This window comes from Bos javanicus, chromosome 8 (assembly GCF_032452875.1).
Source record: "Bos javanicus breed banteng chromosome 8, ARS-OSU_banteng_1.0, whole genome shotgun sequence".
Classification (NCBI taxonomy): domain Eukaryota; kingdom Metazoa; phylum Chordata; class Mammalia; order Artiodactyla; family Bovidae; genus Bos; species Bos javanicus.
In genome coordinates, this window is record NC_083875.1 from 99,330,935 (window position 1) to 99,348,237 (window position 17,303).

The 17,303-nt window shown below is 41.7% G+C and overlaps 1 protein-coding gene, 1 long non-coding RNA gene and 1 other non-coding gene across 4 annotated transcripts in view; 2 read left to right on the plus strand and 1 right to left on the minus strand.

The window, feature by feature from the left end:
• The window catches only part of LOC133253138 (uncharacterized), a 17,715-nt gene continuing 412 nt past the window's right edge, over window positions 1-17,303 (plus strand). Inside the window, exons 1-3 of one of the 2 annotated variants that reach the window (XR_009738206.1) lie at window positions 1-85; window positions 4,377-4,643; window positions 6,960-10,286. This is a non-coding gene — a long non-coding RNA (uncharacterized LOC133253138). Of the gene's footprint in view, window positions 86-4,376; window positions 4,644-6,959; window positions 10,287-17,303 lie in introns of those variants that run through there. The other variant, XR_009738205.1, reaches the window with a different exon arrangement.
• On the plus strand, window positions 7,407-7,479 carry TRNAR-CCG (transfer RNA arginine (anticodon CCG)). The gene has a single exon. It is a non-coding gene; the product is annotated as a tRNA-Arg (tRNA).
• The window catches only part of FRRS1L (ferric chelate reductase 1 like), a 22,501-nt gene continuing 19,426 nt past the window's right edge, over window positions 14,229-17,303 (minus strand). Inside the window, exon 5 of the mRNA XM_061426432.1 lies at window positions 14,229-15,224. Within this exon, the coding sequence (XP_061282416.1) occupies window positions 15,052-15,224 (173 nt within the window). The 3' untranslated portion in view covers window positions 14,229-15,051. The remainder of the gene's footprint in view (window positions 15,225-17,303) is intronic.

Genomic DNA, 17,303 nt, shown 5'->3' on the forward strand with positions numbered 1-17,303 from the left:
TGAGGAACTCCAACTCCCAGAGAGTATAGCGAGCGTTCCTTCGGCCTCGGGCTCCCTGTGCTTCATTGGTCCCTGCAGAATTCAGGTAACAAGTTTCTGGGGTCTGCGTGTTAGCAGGGGAAAAACAAACTTTCCTCTCCCCACCAACGTACAGTATAAGAGCAGTGTATGCTAGCTCAATTCAAGTGTTCTATTAGTCACAAACGGGGGGGAGGGGAGGAATGTCGGATAACAGCCTTTACGCAAAACACCCTGAATCATAAAACAAAACAAAACCCTCCCTTCGTTCTCTGGTTAATGTCAACTTTTAGGGAGGCACAGTCCCCAGAGTCACTATCTTCACAGATTGAAAACCCAAGCTGCACATTAGAATCCCTGGGGGAATACTTTAAAAAGACCAATTACCATATTCAGTTTTATTGATTTATTTAGTAAAGTGTTGGCTCTGGTGTGTTTGGCAGGATTTTAAATAGCGATTACTGTGGAAAATTCTGAAAGAGATGGGAATACCACACCACCTGATCTGACTTTTGAGAAAACTGTATGCAGGTCAGGAAGCAACAGTTAGAACTGGACATGGGACAACAGACTGGTTCCAAATAGGAAAAGGAGTACGTCAAGGCTGTATATTGTCACCCTGCTTATTTAACTTATATGCAGAGTACATCATGAGAAACGCTGGACTGGAAGAAGCACAAGCTGGAATCAAGATTGCCGGGAAAAATATCAATAACCTCAGATATGTAGATGGTACCACCCTTATGGCAGAAAGTGAAGAGGAACTAAAAAGCCTCTTGATGAAGGTGAAAGGGAAGAATGAAAAAGTTGGCTTAAAGCTCAACATTCAGAAAACAAAGATCATGGCATCCGGTCCCATCACTTCATGGCAAATAGATGGGGAAACAGTGGAAACAGTGTCAGACTTTATTTTTCTGGGCTCCAAAATCACTGCAGATGGCGACTGCAGCCATATAATTAAAAGACGCTTACTCCTTGGAAGGAAAGTTATGACCAACCTAGATAGCATATTCAAAAGCAGAGACATTACTTTGCCAACAAAGGTCCACCTAGTCAAGGCTATGGTTTTTCCAGTGGTCATGTATGGATGTGAGAGTTGGACTGTGAAGAAGGCTGAGCGCCAAAGAATTGATGCTTTTGAACTGTGGTGTTGGAGAAGACTCTTGAGAGTCCCTTGGACTGCAAGGAGATCCAATCAGTCCATTCTGAAGGAGATCAGCCCTGGGATTTCTTTGGAAGGAATGATGCTAAAGCTGAAACTCCAGTACTTTGGCCACTTCATGCGAAGAGTTGACTCATTGGCAAAGACTCATGCTGGCAGGGATTGGGGGCAGGAGGAGAAGAGGACGACAGAGGATGAGATGTCTGGATGGCATCACTGACTCGATGGACATGAGTCTGAGTGAACTCTGGGAGTTGGTGATGGACAGGGAGGCCTGGCGTGCTGCGATTCATGGGGTTGCAAAGAGTCGGACATGACTGAGCGATTGAACTGAACTGAACTGAACTGGCTCTAATGTGTCTGGCAGGATTTTAAATATCGATTACCATATGGCAGACTCTGTTATAAACGTCTCATTCCTATTAACTCATCTGATCCTTAGAACAACCCTACAAAGAAGATGGTGTTATTATCCCTACTTCTCAATAAGGAAAACTGAGGCTCAGAGAAGTTAAGTACCTTGCCAAGGTACACAGCTAGTATGTGCAGAGGCAGGATTCAAACTAAAAGTCTGACTCCTAAGTCGATTCTTACCTACTAGGTTAATAAATTGCTCTGACAAGGAAGACTTTAGCACAGGGGTCCTCAACCCCCAGGCTGCGGACTGGTACCCATTAGGGGCCTGTTAGGAAATCAGTGGCTCAGCAGGAGATGAGCATGGGGGAGCAAGAGATGCTTCATCTGCAGCTCCCCACTGCTTGCATTACAGCCTGAACCAGCCTCACCCCCAGTGGAAAAACTGTGTTTTATGAAACCAGTGCCTGGTGCCAAAAAGGCTGGGGACCACTGCAAGTTTAGCATGTATTTTTTAAAGCTCTTCAGAAAAGCCTAATGTGCGGCTATTGTTGACAACCATGTAGGTGTCGATGCTGGAGAAATCTAAACTCCTGGAGGAACCCTAGGTCAGAGTCTCAAACTGCCACTGTTCCATTTTGGAGACCTGAGGTCAGGTCAGTTGAGCCCCCAACCCTAATTTCCTCTTTGAAATGGGAGTGATAATAGAAACTCTTGTGTCAAAAGAGAAAAAGGGAGCTCTGAGACAATGCATGGTGCTTCTGTTTTCTTGTTGAAAGGTCCTGGTACCCAAGCCTACTGCTTGTAAAACACCTCCAAAGGCATTTTATTTAGAAGAATAAGAGAGAGGTGAAGAAGGGAAAGAAGAAGAGAGGGAAGGGGAAGGAGAGGAGGATGAGGAGGAAGGGGAGGAAGAGAAATAAGAGGAAGGAAAAGAAAGGAGGGAGGAAAGAAGGGAGGGAAGGAGGAAGGTTTCACTAAGTACTCAGTACGAGAGTACTTCAGAACTCTGCAAGTTACCTCTCTTCTGTTTTCAACAAATTTTCAAGTAGAAGAAAAAGTGATTCCTTTCCATCCTGTTTTGGGTTTCAGGTCACAGTCCCTGTTTTTCAAGTGGTCTTTGGACGTTGACTCTGTAAATAATTTGCTTCAGTTGTCCTAAACCGTCCTTTTTCCTCTTTACTTTGTTCAGGGCTGCTGGGGTAAAGAATCCGCCTGCCAGTGCAGGAGACGCAGGGGTATGGGCCATTCATAGTACAGAGCATAAGCTCAGGGTGCTGAGCAAGTGAATGGATGATTCGCTATCCTTTCAAAAAAGTTGTTTGTGCTTCCTGTGAGAAATGGTACTGAAACATTGGGAATGTGTCTCCTACATAGTCCTATGATTAAGAGCAGAGAAAAATTAAATTACTGGGATGTAGGGCCTACAAAATCAATTTGAGTACACACAGTCTACTCAAATCTTTAACTCACAGAGTGTATGCTTTTAGGCACATCCTCCAAAATGTGAGGCTACTTGAAGTGAAGTGAGAGTCACTCAGTGGTGTCCCACTCTTTGTGACCCCATTACTCTTTGGACTGTAGCCTGCCAGGCTCCTCTGCCCATGAAATTCTCCAGGCAAGAATACTGGAGTGGGTTAGCCTATCACTTCTCCAGGGGATCTTCCCAACCCAGGGATCGAACCCAGGTCTCCCGCCTTGCAGGCATATTCTTTACCAGCTACCAGGGAAGCCTGAGGCTACTTGGGTTTTCTTTTTTAATGCCATGTAGCAACTCACCTCAGGGAAGAACAGCCTCTGTGGGCTTCCAGGTACAGTGAAGGTGTAGAAGAGGATCAAGTTGACCCTGGGACCACACTGCCTTTGGCCTGCTTGTTGCGTGAACTGATGAATTTCCTAATCATTTAAGCCAGTTTGGGTTCAGTTTTACATTTCTTGCAACAGAAAGCTTTCTGGCTGATAAAATGATAACACCTCCATCATTGGCTGCCGTGAGGATAAAGTGGGAGAGCGTGTCTAAAGCAGAGGCACAGTGCCTGGGACATGGTGAAAATCTAATAGTGGCTCCCAGGGTGCCTCCTCGTTGTGCCCTAGAGATGCCAAGAGGCATCTCTTAAGCCACAGTCAATCACAGACTCCCAGGGCATCAAGATAAAAGCCACAGAGGTAAAACAAACACAGGACAGGATTCTCCAGGGCATCATGTCTGTCGTAGAGTGTTTACTGAGTTGTAATGAGCACCTCCTTTAAACAAAAGTCTTGTGCTTACAGTGCAGTGTATACATTACACATAAAAGAGGTGTGCACAGTGCAGGAGGAGAAGCCATGTGAAAAGGTAATCAAACAAACGTGCATTTAGATTCCAAATATGAGTTACCACTCTCTTTTAATAAAACCCATAGCAGACATCGCTAATAAATCACTGAACTCTTTCTCACCGAGCATAGATACAGCCTCAAAACCCTTCTTAGCAGAACATACTAGGGAACCACTATCAACTCCACAAAGTAAGCACACAAGAGGAAACATATTTGCCTTTTCTATATTAAACTAGCCATCCAGAGACTTCCCTGTTGGCCCAGTGGCTAAGATTCCACTCTCCCAACATAGGGGCTCCTGGGTTCAATCCCTGGTCACGGAACTAGATCCAGAGTGCTGCAGCTAAGACCGAGTGCAGCCAAATAAATAATTAAAAAAAAAAAAACCTAACCATCTAGTGTCTGATACTAGATAAAACTGGCAGACTAAAAATGTAAATAAATGGTTTAGAAGAAAAGAGTTTGGAAAGTATGAACATGAGAAATTACTAAAGGTTGCTTTTTTTTTTTTTTTTAAATCTCAGTGCCTGAAGAAAGAATGATGCAACCGAGTCTGATACCATCGGGCCCTGCCTGACCACTTCTGCTTATCTCTTCTATTCCTGCGCTGAGCCATGTGCCCTCACTTAAAGCACAAGTCCTGCCAGTTCACTGAGTGGAGTCTAGCCTTTCCTGCGTCTGGGCTCCTGTTCATTCAGTCTTGGTTCCTGTCCTTCTGGTTTGTACCATCCAGCTGTAGCTGACCTTCCAAGCCATCTCAACAAAGAAAAGTTTACCAGTTCACTAAAAAGGTCAGTGAAGAAATTACCAAATTGGTTCAACCAACCCAGTTGAGACCCATCTATCCAGCAACAGATCAGATGAGTAAAAGAAACCTGAAAGTTCTTTGGGGGAAAACATACACACACACAATCCCCCTTTACAACAAATCTGCAACCAAAATTGCTCCCCCTTTCTCTTCCAGGGTAGGAGGAAGTTTGGTAGAGGGGACTGACATCTACAAGATGAATTTTGTGATTAACAGTTATTACTAAGAGCCAGAACTGCCTGTCTAAAAAATGGCTAGCCCTAAGTGTCCTTTGCTGGTAGCTCCTCATCTTCACAGAAGTCATTTTTTTCTGGAATGTTTTACCTGGAATGGTTGAAGTATGAGAGCTAGGGACCAGGTCTTGGAATTCCTAGTCTACCTTGGCTCTGTTCCCAACAATATACTCCAGCTAACACTGAGGCTACCCATAGTATAAACAGCCAGCCTTCTGCTGCAAATCAGGGCAAGACTGATCCACCAGGAGATGGTGGATGCATGTCAAATTGACCAGACTAGTCCCTCTTTTATTTACAAGTAAACTATCTTTATTTGAGAATCAAGTCCTGCTGAGTTTGAATCCTAAGCAATACCTGTTTGTACACCCTTGGCGCCACACTGATGTCACTGCAGCCTCCAGCTGGTCCCTCTATCTGCCCTCTTGCTCCACTCCAATCAGTTCTCTACCCAGTAGCCAGTGTGATCATTCTAAAATACAGTCTGATCCCTTCAAATCCTCCTTACCCTATGGGAAAGTTCCAAGTTCTTTCAGTTCAGTTCAGTTCAGTTCAGTCGCTCAGTCGTGTCCGACTCTTTGCAACCCCATGAATTGCAGCACGCCAGGCCTCCCTGTCCATCACCAGCTCCCGGAGTTCATTCAGACTCACGTCCATTGAGTCAGTGATGCCATCCAGCCATCTATCTCATCCTCTGTCGTCCCCTTCTCCTCCTGCCCCCAATCCCTCCCAGCATCAGAGTCTTTTCCAACGAGACAACTCTTCGCATGAGGTGGCCAAAGTACTGGAGTTTCAGCTTTAGCATCATTCTTTCCAAAGAAATCCCAGGGCTGATGTCTTTCAGAATGGACTGGTTGGATCTCCTTGCAGTCCATGGGACTCTCAAGAGTCTTCTCCAACACCACAGTTCAAAAGCATCAATTCTTTGGCGCTCAGCCTTCTTCACAGTCCAACTCTCACATCCATACATGACCACAGGAAAAACTATAGCCTTGACTAGACGGACCTTTGTTGGCAAAGTCATGTCTCTGCTTTTCAATATGCTGTCTAGGTTGGGCATAACTTTCCTTCCAAGGAGTAATTTAATTTCATGGCTGCAGTCACCATCTGCAGTGATTTTGGAGCCCCCAAAAATAAAGTCTGACACTGTTTCCACTGTTTCCCCATCTATTTCCCATGAAGTGATGGGACCAGATGCCATGATCTTCGTTTTCTGAATGTTGAGCTTTAAGCCAACTTTTTCACTCTCCACTTTCACTTTCATCAAGAGGCTTTTTAGTTCCTCTTCCCTTTCTGCCATCAGGGTGGTGTCATCTGCATATCTGAGGTTATTGATATTTCTCCCGGCAATCTTGATTCCAGCTTGTGTTTTTTCCAGTCCAGCATTTCTCATAATGTACTCTGCATATAAGTTAAATAAGCAGGGTGACAATATACAGCCTTGACAGACTCCTTTTCCTATTTGGAACCAGTCTGTTGCTCCATGTCCAGTTCTAACTGTTGCTTCCTGACCTGCATACAGATTTCTCAAGAGGCAGGTCAAGTGGTCTGGTATTCCCCTCTCTTACAGAATTTTCCACAGTTTATTGTGATCCACACAGTCAAAGGCTTTGGCATAGTCAATAAAGCAGAAATAGATGTTTTTCTGGAACTCTCTTGCTTTTTCCATGATCCAGCGGATGTTGGCAATTTGATCTCTGGTTCCTCTGCCTTTTCTAAAACCAGCTTGAACATCAGGAAGTTCACGGTTCACATATTACTGAAGCCTGGCTTGGAGAATTTTGAGCATTACTTTACTAGCATGTGAGATGAGTGCAAGCTCTTTACTATGTCATAAAGAGCCACACTCACCCTGCCTCACCTCTCCCCACTCCCTGCTTCATCCTTTATCCTCCAGCACTTGGGTGGCCCCTAACAATATCCAGGAGCTAATCCTTAAAACCTGTGAAGTATGTTACCTTACTTACACTTTGCAGATATGATGAGGTTAAGGACTTTGAGATAGGGAAATTATCCTGGATAATATGGATGGGGTCTAAATGTAATCACAGGTATCTCTATTCGAGGGAGGGAAGGAGATTAGACTACAGAAGAGGAGAAGCAACCTGACCTCTCCGACCACAGAGGCAGACATTGGAGTCATGAGGCCATGGGCCAAAGAATACCCACAGCTACCAGAAGCTGTAAGAGCCAAGGAAGAGTTCTCTCCCCTGGAGTTCCCGGGAGAAACCAGCCCTGCCAATCTCTACATTTTAGCTGCATTCAATTCTCTTCAGACCTCTGGCCTCCAGAACTTCAAGAGAATACATTTCTGTTGTTGGAAGCCACTAAATTTATGGTAACTTGTCACAGCAGCAATCGGAAACTCATACAAACCCTGTCCAATGACAGTGGTTCCCAACTCATCCTGCTGGCCTTTCTCCTGGGTTGCTCTCCCCTTTCTTGAAGATGCCTCTCCACATCCTTTGCCTGCTTTACGCCTATTCCTTCTTTAAGGTTCAACCTCAGGGACTTCCCTGGTGGTCCAGTGGCTAAGACTCCGCGTTCCGAATGCAGGGGGCCCAGGTTCGATCCCTGGTCAGGGAATTAGATTCCGCATGCTGCAACCAAGAATTTGTGTGATGCAACTCAAAGATCCTGCATGAGCAACTAAGGCCCTGTGCAGCCAAAGACATAAATAAATACTGAAAAAGAGAGATTCAGCCCCAGCACTGCACCTGCTTTCCTGGCTACCCCAGGCTGGGTGAGGATCCCTACTCCACCCGAGCGTTTCCTTACACTGCAGTCACCAAACAATATCATTGCGATGTTTATGTATTTGACTCTCCGAATAGGCTGTGAGCCTCCTAGAGGCAGAAATCAAGAGCAGGTCTTCCTCTTGTCCTCCAAGTGTAGTTTCTCACATACAGACTGGCACATAAGAGTCCTCAATAAATATTCATTGAATGAATGAATCAACAGGTGGTTAAAGCTGCTTGACCTCCTGGAAGCAAGTGACTTTCACGTCCACTCCACTTCAGCAGTCTCTTTTTACAGCCCATCCTCTGGCCCTCACACCTGGGACTGAACCCTAAGAAACTTACAAGTCAAACATCATCAGCCAAGGTCAGGTATGATAGCTGAGCTACCCACTGAGAATACTGCAAAATAAATACCACAGGATACCAAAATAAATACCACGAGGATACCAAAAAATAACCAAATACTTGTTTGGGGAGGTGGTAAGAATTCCAGCCTATAATGCAGAATGTGGTAATAATTCTTTCTTAACATGACATTCCTTGCACTTTTCAACCTAGTCCCAGTTTCTCAATTTGCTCAGCTATTGCATTCTGCAATTTCCACACCACCCTGACGATTCATAAGACTTTACCACTAAACTAACTGTTGTTAACATACAACATGATTTAGTTACCACCAAGGTCTATAACGAAATTCTTAGAGCTAGTATGCCCTGTCAGTCAACTAATACAATTTAAATGGGATTACAGGCCTCCATTTACTATCTGATAAAGGCATTAGGCTGAAGCTTTAAATACAGATTTCTTTTGCAAATTGTTTTTCTTGCAAATATTTTTACCTGACTACTGCAACATGATTTTTCCTTTGTCAGGATGACAGGCTCTCATCTTCTCCAAGGTTTATAACTTCACAAAGACTTTACTGATGAAAGGATGTAAAACAAACAAACATAAAATCAAAAATGCATCAGAGTAAAGCAGTAAAGAATTACAAACTTTAATTACATCAACTGAAGAATTTCAAACCATGTTGAGAATTTATATTTTAAAGTTTAAACCTAGTTAATATATTCTAACTCTAACATAATCCTCTAAATACAGGAGTATTCGTGATATCATATGGACAGAATAATCACTTAGAAAGCATCTAGGAATATTGCTACCACTACTTTACATAAACAGAAATCCATGTCTTTATTAGTAAGGTACCACACATCATAGATTAAAAATTCACATAGGACAGGCTTATAAATATACATAAATCTCAAAATCAATCACAAGTGAACATTAGGTACACAATTATTATAAAACAAATATAACCCATCAATGTCTATTTAAAGGCATAGTTCTTACAAAATAGTATTTGATAGACAAGTCTCAAAAAAGTATTATTAATACTTCTGGAGCCAGATTGTTCCAGCATATCAGCACATCTGGGGGAATAAGGCATGTGGAGAAGTTGCATTTGCTCTTCCAGGTGGTCAGGACATTCTATCTGATGAAAAGATAACGGCTTCAGTGATCTGGGTGAATGCCACAACCACCGCAGCACCCCATAATCCTACAGAATTGATCACTCTCCAGAAGAATGGAATGGAACAGCTATTTGCCTAATGGCCAATATCCAGGGGAAACAGAAAACATTAATGGAATATCAGCAGAGTTGAAGTGAAAAATCCCAAAGAGCTTGATGATTCACTTAAATCTTTAACCATATTTAAAATCACATTAATAGCCACTATTTTCATGAAAAAGAATGTATACTTATCTATTAAATATAAAAACAACCAAGTATAACTTGAAACTAAATAATTGATTAAATGAATAAGGAATCTAATTAAATATAAAACATGGATAGGTTGCATCAACATGCCATTTACTCAATTCACACTAGTCTTGGTTTCTTAACTAACTGTATAGAAAAGTCAAACTCAACAATGATACTTTATACATTCTTAACAAGTCATAGAATGTTGAATGGAGGAGGCAAAGTTTAATAAAGGACCCAGGAATCCTTTCTACAAACTAAACTACCATAAACTCAAGGGTAGTTTTGCCTATAATACACACAATGTTTTACCTCTTGAGTTTTAAAGTATTTAAGAGACCAGATCAGAAACAGAAACAATCCTGACAAGGACTTTCAAATGGTATATATACAGGCATTTATGTATAAACACAGTGCCCATCACATATGCACAGATGTATATACAAACACACCGAGAATAATCACACCGTTTGCTAAACATAACCAATTCTGTGTAGAGAACAGAGCAATTCTATACAGCAAGTATTCCCATCTCAGCATTTGGACTATTGTGGTGGTTCTCAAACGTATTTCCATTATGATACAGGAGGTTATGCCACAGTCACATGTGTAAAACACTCCCGTCCCATGAATGTAATAGATTTAGGTAATACTTAAAAACTGTCTAGAGGAAAATACATTAGTCTGAAACATTGTACAGCCGACCCTTGAACAACACCAGTTTGACCAGGTCCGCTTAAATATGGATCTTTTTCAACAGTAAATATTGCAGTGCTACACTCAGTGAGGCTGGTCCACTTAAATATGGATCTTTTTCAACAGTAAATATTGCAGTGCTACACTCAGTGAGGCTGGTTGCATCCTTGGATGTGGGGCTACAGATAGGAGGAGCCTCAGACATGGGAACTACCTGTTTTGGAGGGATTACTCTAAATTATAGGTGGATTTTCCACTAAAGGACACTATCAGTATCCCTAAGCCTTTGTGATCTTTAAGGGTCAACTGTAATCCCACCATGAAGAGCCATGGCACAGTAAAAGTCATTCACAATTGCCTCAACCTAGATAAAATAAAACTGCTGTTCACCCAGCTCTGACTTTACTGCTCTCTCTTTCACATCTGCTGCTGCTACTGCTGCTAAGTCGCTTCAGGCCGACTCTGTGCGACCCCATAGACGGCAGCCCACCAGGCTCCCCGGTCCCTGGGATTCTCCAGGCAAGAACACTGGAGTGGGTTGCCATTTCATTCTCCAATGCATGAAAGTGAAAAGTTAAAGTGAAGTCGCTCAATCGTGTCCGACTCCTAGCGACCCCATGGACTGCAGCCCACCGGCTCCTCTGTCCATGGGATCTTCCAGGCAAGCCTACTGGAGTGGGGTGCCATTGCCTTCTCCGCTCTTTCACATCAACTCTGGAGAATGCACGTTCTAATGGGAATCCATTATCAAGATAACAATCCATCAATTCTAATTTATTTTACAAATTACTCACTAACATTGATATTTTTACAGTTAACCAGTAACAACTTACATTACTGGCAGTGTCCTATGCAATTGACCATGATACCTGGGTCATTTAGCTGAGAGCAAGAGTGGGAAAACTACAGTCCACAGGCCAACCTGCTGCCTATTTTTGTATGGCCTGCAAGCTAAAATGATTCTTACATTAAAAATTTTTTTTAATCTAAAGAAAAATATGGGTGACATGTAAATGTTATATAAAATTTGAATTTGTGTCAGTGGCGTTTTACTGGAACACTGCCACGCTCATGGGTTTATGTATTGTCTGTGACAGAGCTGAACAGCTGAGAGACTTTAAAGCCTAAAATATTTATCATCTGGACCTTTACAGAAACACTTTGCTGACTCTCAGGCCAGAACTAAGAATGACAACTTCAGTGGTAATAGCTCTTAAGCACAAAATCCTGAATATAGACTGTAAACTTAATTACAGAGACATTAGTAAAAAAACTCTGTGGGATGTAATCTATCCCTGAGTTGTCCAAATTGTCCAATTTCCTTAAGGACAGAAGCCAACAAAATATAATTAAATATGGCTCCTGCATTTTGTCTGAAATCATGTTGGCAAATTCATCTTTGAGACTACAATGAAGCAAGAAAAGGGCACTAGGCTCTAAGCTGGAAGACCTGGGTTTTAGGTAAATCACTATTAAATGCATTCTAACTTTTCCAATCTGTGTATTATTTTTAAATAACATAAAAAGCACTAAGATGACAAAATAAAGAATCAAAATGTTTTAAGAAAAGAAAAAGAAAGTAAAATGTACCCCTTTCCCTAAATCTAACTATAAAAAGTCCTCCTATTCATTGTAAATTGCTTAAGGGGGAAAAAAAGCACTTGGCTAATTTGAGTGTGGATAGTGGGTTCCATTTAATGAAAGTTTTAATGAATATGCATGTGCCTTTTTAAAGTAAGTGTATTGGATAAACTGGTATCTCAAGTCCTTGCCAACACTGGTACATGCTCAGTCGCTTCAGTCGTGTACGACTCTGCTACCTTATGGACTGTAGCCCTCCAGGCTCCTCTGTCCATGGGGATTCTCCAGGCAAGAATATTGGAGTGGGTTGCCATGCCCTCCCCCAGGGCATCTTCCTTAACCCAGGGACTGAACCTGGCTTTCTCACGTCTTCAGCACTGGTTGGCAGGTTCTTTACCACTAGCGCCACCTTGGCAGCCAACACTGGTAATTCATGCCAAAGGCCTAGCCTCAGTTTTTTCATCTATAAAATTGGACTAATAACAGAATCTACTTCCTCTGGTTGTTGTGAGGATTAAATGAGTTAATCCATGTAAAGTGCTTAGAACAGCACTAAATAAATTTAGCAAACATTATTCTACCTGGGCATTTACAAAAATACACTGGTTGGGCATCTCCCCTGTAACAAGTACAATGTTAGAAAAAGGACTACAGAGATAAAATAGAAGTTGATTCTCCTATCCTAGGTAAGAATTAATGAAATTTGAGTCTACAGAATTTTCACTTTAGTATGTCCATAAACTGATGATTCTCTGAGATGATGGTGAAATTCAGTTTTGCATTCCTGGTCTATAAATTCTCATTTCTGAACCATGATTATTGTTAAAAATGTCAAACTCTGTTTTACAGGGCAAAACAGCATTGTTATGAAAGATCTTTCTATTTATGTTTCAAAAGGCAAAAGCTCAGTCTTTGCTAAGAGAATGACCACAGGTAGAACATAAAAATGTTGGCCAGTCTGGCAATGTATGTGAAATACAGACTTTGTGAACCAAACTTGCCACAGAAGTAGTTTCATTTATGCATTCATTCAACAAATGTTTGCTGAGTACCTACTATGTAGGAGTATCTGTTAAAATGATGAGTAACAAGCTATAGTCCCTCCATTAGGGAGTTAGCAGGGAGGACAAGCCAGCAATTACAGGAAAGTGTGATAAGTTAAATGATGGTGAAGCCAAGTGTGCTATGAGAGCGTCTGGCAGGGGCCTGAACCTACTTAATCCAGGGGATCGGAGGAAGAAACAGTTACGCTGTGACCTGAAAGATGCATAGGAGTTCAGCACGCCTAGGCAGTGGAGACTGTCTGGACACAGGGAATGTCAAGAGAGGTGAGAAACTGGGTCTGAAGAACTGAGAGCAATTGAGTCTTGCTGGGACACAGCAAGGTGAGGAGTGGTGACGAAAGAGGACAGTGGAGGTAATCAAAGTGGCTCTCATTTTACACTAATGGAAATGAGATATCGTTGAAAGTTCAAAGCACAAACATGCAAAACTGGTAATCCAAGGAAAAACAGTTCATGAAACAATTAGCCCAACTTGAAGGTAAGCAGAAGGGAAAATCCCTTAATTTATTCTTTCCCTGCCTGCTACAGAGACTAGCTTGAGTCTCGATTCAGTTTTAACCTATTTATAGAGGAAATATTATACATGAGAGGGTGAAATATAAAAATATTTGCTTTCTTATTTACAATGTGGGTGTTGCATACTCAGCCTCACTGCTGCACAACCACTACACAACCACCTTAGAAGGTGACACAGAGGCCCTCCTCAGCCATGGCTGGCGGGCTTCGTAATGAGGCCACTGCAGTCGGGCAGAGCCTGGGACTTGAGTCAGATGACTTGAGTTTGAAGCCATTGCTCAATGACACTTGACCTCTCTCCATCTGCAATGAGGATCATTTCTCCTGCATCCCTTGGATGCACGTGGTAAATTGTGCAAAGTCACAGAATTGGGATGCTTTCCTCATTTTTGTTCAGTTCCAGAAGAATGTGAAAGCCTTTTCCACAGGGGAAGTGGCCTTTCACCTCCGACATGGATTCCAAGGATGGCATTAGAAATCACAGTCTCCAGTGTTGTTTAATCACAAAACCCACAAAGTTGGAGTCAGCTTTAAAGCAATGGGGTGGGGTATGGCGGGGAGCCAGAAGACTCCAGAACTCTACAATGGGAATGCCTCAGCAGCATACACCCATAGACTCTTTCCCTCTAAATGGGCTATTAACTCAGACAGCTGGAGTAAAGCAACGTTTGGGTTCCTTTGAAAAAAAGGAAGTGCATTAAGTCAAGACATTAGTATAAATTATGCTGACGGCTAACCCAATTTACAAGTCTAAACATGTGAATGGACACTCTAAGTAAATTCACTTGATGGGGCATTTTCTAATTTTAAAAATGTCATCTTTAAAAGGTTTCTACTCCAAATTTCCACAGTCTCCAAAAATGTTAATTTATTATTAAAATGCCTTGAATATTTAAGATGATTTGTCTATTATAATACATTTAATTGTACTCAACATATGTTGATTCTGACAACAGAATTAGCTGTAACCACAAATGAATACCTTAATTTATTAAATACAGTGGTAGTAGAGTCCAAATTCTAACTTCTAAGAATGCCCCAATTTCTTATCATTAATATAATTTTACATCTTCAGGAATACTCACAGTTTTGTTTTTAACCTTTCCAAGCAGCAATAAAAAATGTGTTCTCTTAGCTACTTACTAATTGAGAAGACATTTCAAATAAGTCTGAACCATTTTCATATCACTGTTATCTCCATCATTCTCCTCATGAGCTGTGTAAATATCTAAAGACCTTCATGCTCTGTGGAAATCTGAAAGTTCTTCTGCCTTCTAGGTTCTGACTGTGAACTTGGGCCATCCAGAGAAGTTCTCTTTAGTATTACTCCAAGTAAGTCTTGAACTGTAGTTGGCAGAGTGAAGGTTTAGAGACATAGTTTCTAAGCCTGGCTTTCTCTGCTTTACTATGTGTTATCTGACTGAGCAGCCAAGGCTACATGGCACAAGAGTCATAAAAAGAGTGTCTTCTTGGGTCTCAAATTCCAATCAGTATAATAATGATGGCAATAATCATTTTCTTCAAGCCAACTCAGACATGTTGTAAAGCTCAAGTAAGAAAACATATTTGAAAATGAGTGTTTAGAAAAGTTTTAAGTCTTTCTAAAAGTATGGGTCATTATTAAACAACACTTCAATTAGAAAAGCAGCTTGCTCTTTTTTCCAAAAAGCTGAATCCTATGTGTCTTGTTTTTATTTTTTTACATAATAGAAGCTAAAACAATACTGAATATTTTTAAAAAATATACTAAAGGCTTTCTAATGCATTGACTCTGTTCGTTCTGCCACTGTGGTTAAGGGGTTCCCATCAGTAAGTAGAAGGTCAGGGCAACAATTAGAAGCAGACAGAACGGAGAGGAGAAGGTCTGATAGGCAGCCGATGGCATAAAAATGTCCTCGTACTTGTAAATACTGACAACGCGCTCTGAAGTCGGCGGTGAGTCTATATCATGTCGGGTGATAGAGCCTTTGAGAAGAAAGAAAGAAAAAGGAAGCAGCAAGAGAAAAAAGGTACAGATTTAAAATGATACATGCAAACCACAGAAAAATGAGACAAGTCTTCAAAGAGCTGCTATTGTTTTCAAATATGTTTTTAATATTAATATATGGACCACTAACAACTCCTGACCGACTCCCTTGCAGATGAAGTCTATGGGATGTAAAGTGGTAGCCTGGCCAGGCCAGATCAGAGAGGATGTGCTGTGTGTCTACAAGTCTGCATGTCTGTCTGGCGGAGTGGAATGGAGGTATGAAAGGAGGAGAATTAAGATACCAAACAAGTCTTTGGATGGAAAGCATTTTTTGAGCTGGTTAGAAGAGGAAAAAGGGAAAGGCTGTATGTAAAGGCTGCTTCATAAGCTAAAATTGATAGGAAGGGCCTGACCTTTTGATTAACCAATATGAAACTCGGGTGAGGGAGACATGCCTATGAGTTCAGAGCAGAGATCTCCTTGGAAAACGGGCCTCAAAGGGAGGGTTTTGAAGTTACTATCTGCCAGGGAAGCTGTGCCATACTTGACATGCCCAGCCCCTACCCCAGTGTCCATGCTGGCTCTTGTTAACACAAACCAAACTCCTCGGGTTGGCAAGAGTTTTTGTCTCAACAGGTCGCACTCACCTCTCTTCCCTAACCTCTCTCACTGGTCACCTTCGTGAATTCCCAGGCTTAACCATGTACCTCCAGTTCATGCCTTTCTTGAGACACATCTAATCCCATATCCTCCCTTCAAGGCTCAGCTCACAGTTTATCCTCTTTGAGAGACCTTAAGAGGATGGATAGGGTTTGATCACCAGAGAGGCGTTAGAATAGTGTTCACAAGATAGGAAAAGCACAAGCCTCTCTGTAAGGTAGGAATGTGTCCGTGCTGTTTGGAGATACTGAGAACAATGTCAGAATGCTGAGAGTGCTTATCAGGCAAAGTCTCCAGCATTGGGGAGGGCTTGGAATACTGGGCCATGATGCCATATGTGTAAGAAGATGACCTTCTGAGGTACAGCACTTGCCAGTGGTGTCAAATACTTGTTTTCATTTAACCCTTAGAATAATGCTATGAATTCAATATCATTATTATCCTCATTGTAGATAAAAAGAAATTAGAACTCAGAATTTAGATAAAGGCTAGATACAGCTACCAAGGGGCAGAATCAACACTCAAACTCAGCTTTTTAGATTCCAAACCCCATCATTTAAAATGAGTTCATTTCTCCAGCCTAAGACATAGTTTATTTCCCAGGGTACTAAGAGTAATCAAAAATATAATTGCAGATTCATTGTCAGTAACCTGGGAAATAAGCAAATGGAAAAGGGGTCGTAAATCTGGAGGCATCCAGATGTTTTCCCAACTAGAAACAGGCAAAGAAAGGCATGAAATTTCCAATCAATCAATGGCAACAATTTGAAGGAAAGAAAAAGATCCTATTAGGCAATGGATGGAAAAAAAAAAAAAAAGTGAAAGTGTCAGTCACTCAGTCGTATCCAACTCTTTGTGACCCCATGAACTATAGTCCACCAGGCTCCTCTGTCCATGGAATTTTCTAGGCAAGAATAGTGGAGTGGGTAGGCATTTCCTTCTCTAGGGGATCTTCCTGACCCAGGGATCGAATGCGAGTCTCTCGAGTCTCCTGCATTGGCAGGTGGATTCTTTACCACTAGTGCCACCTGGGAATCCCCTGAGCAGATTCCTTAAGCTCTCTAAAATGAAGATGATAATTCCTACAATTCTGGAGGACATGGTGAGAAGTAAAAGACCATTGTGAGAATTAGAGTCCATACACCATATACAGCAGACATATGATCTGTTTCATCAAGCCACAGCTCATCATATATTATCTTGTATATCTCACTCTAACTATGCATGTGTATAATTGTCCCATTCTGTGTTCATGTGTATAGTAAGTCCATTACTATATTCTGAAGGCAGGATCCTGTCTCCTTTTTCTATGTTATACAAAGTGCTCATCACTTTCTTGTAAATAATGACTCCCAGTCAATAATGACTGAAGCACAGCAGTGTCTGGTGTTTAATCCAGATCCCAAAATGTAAGC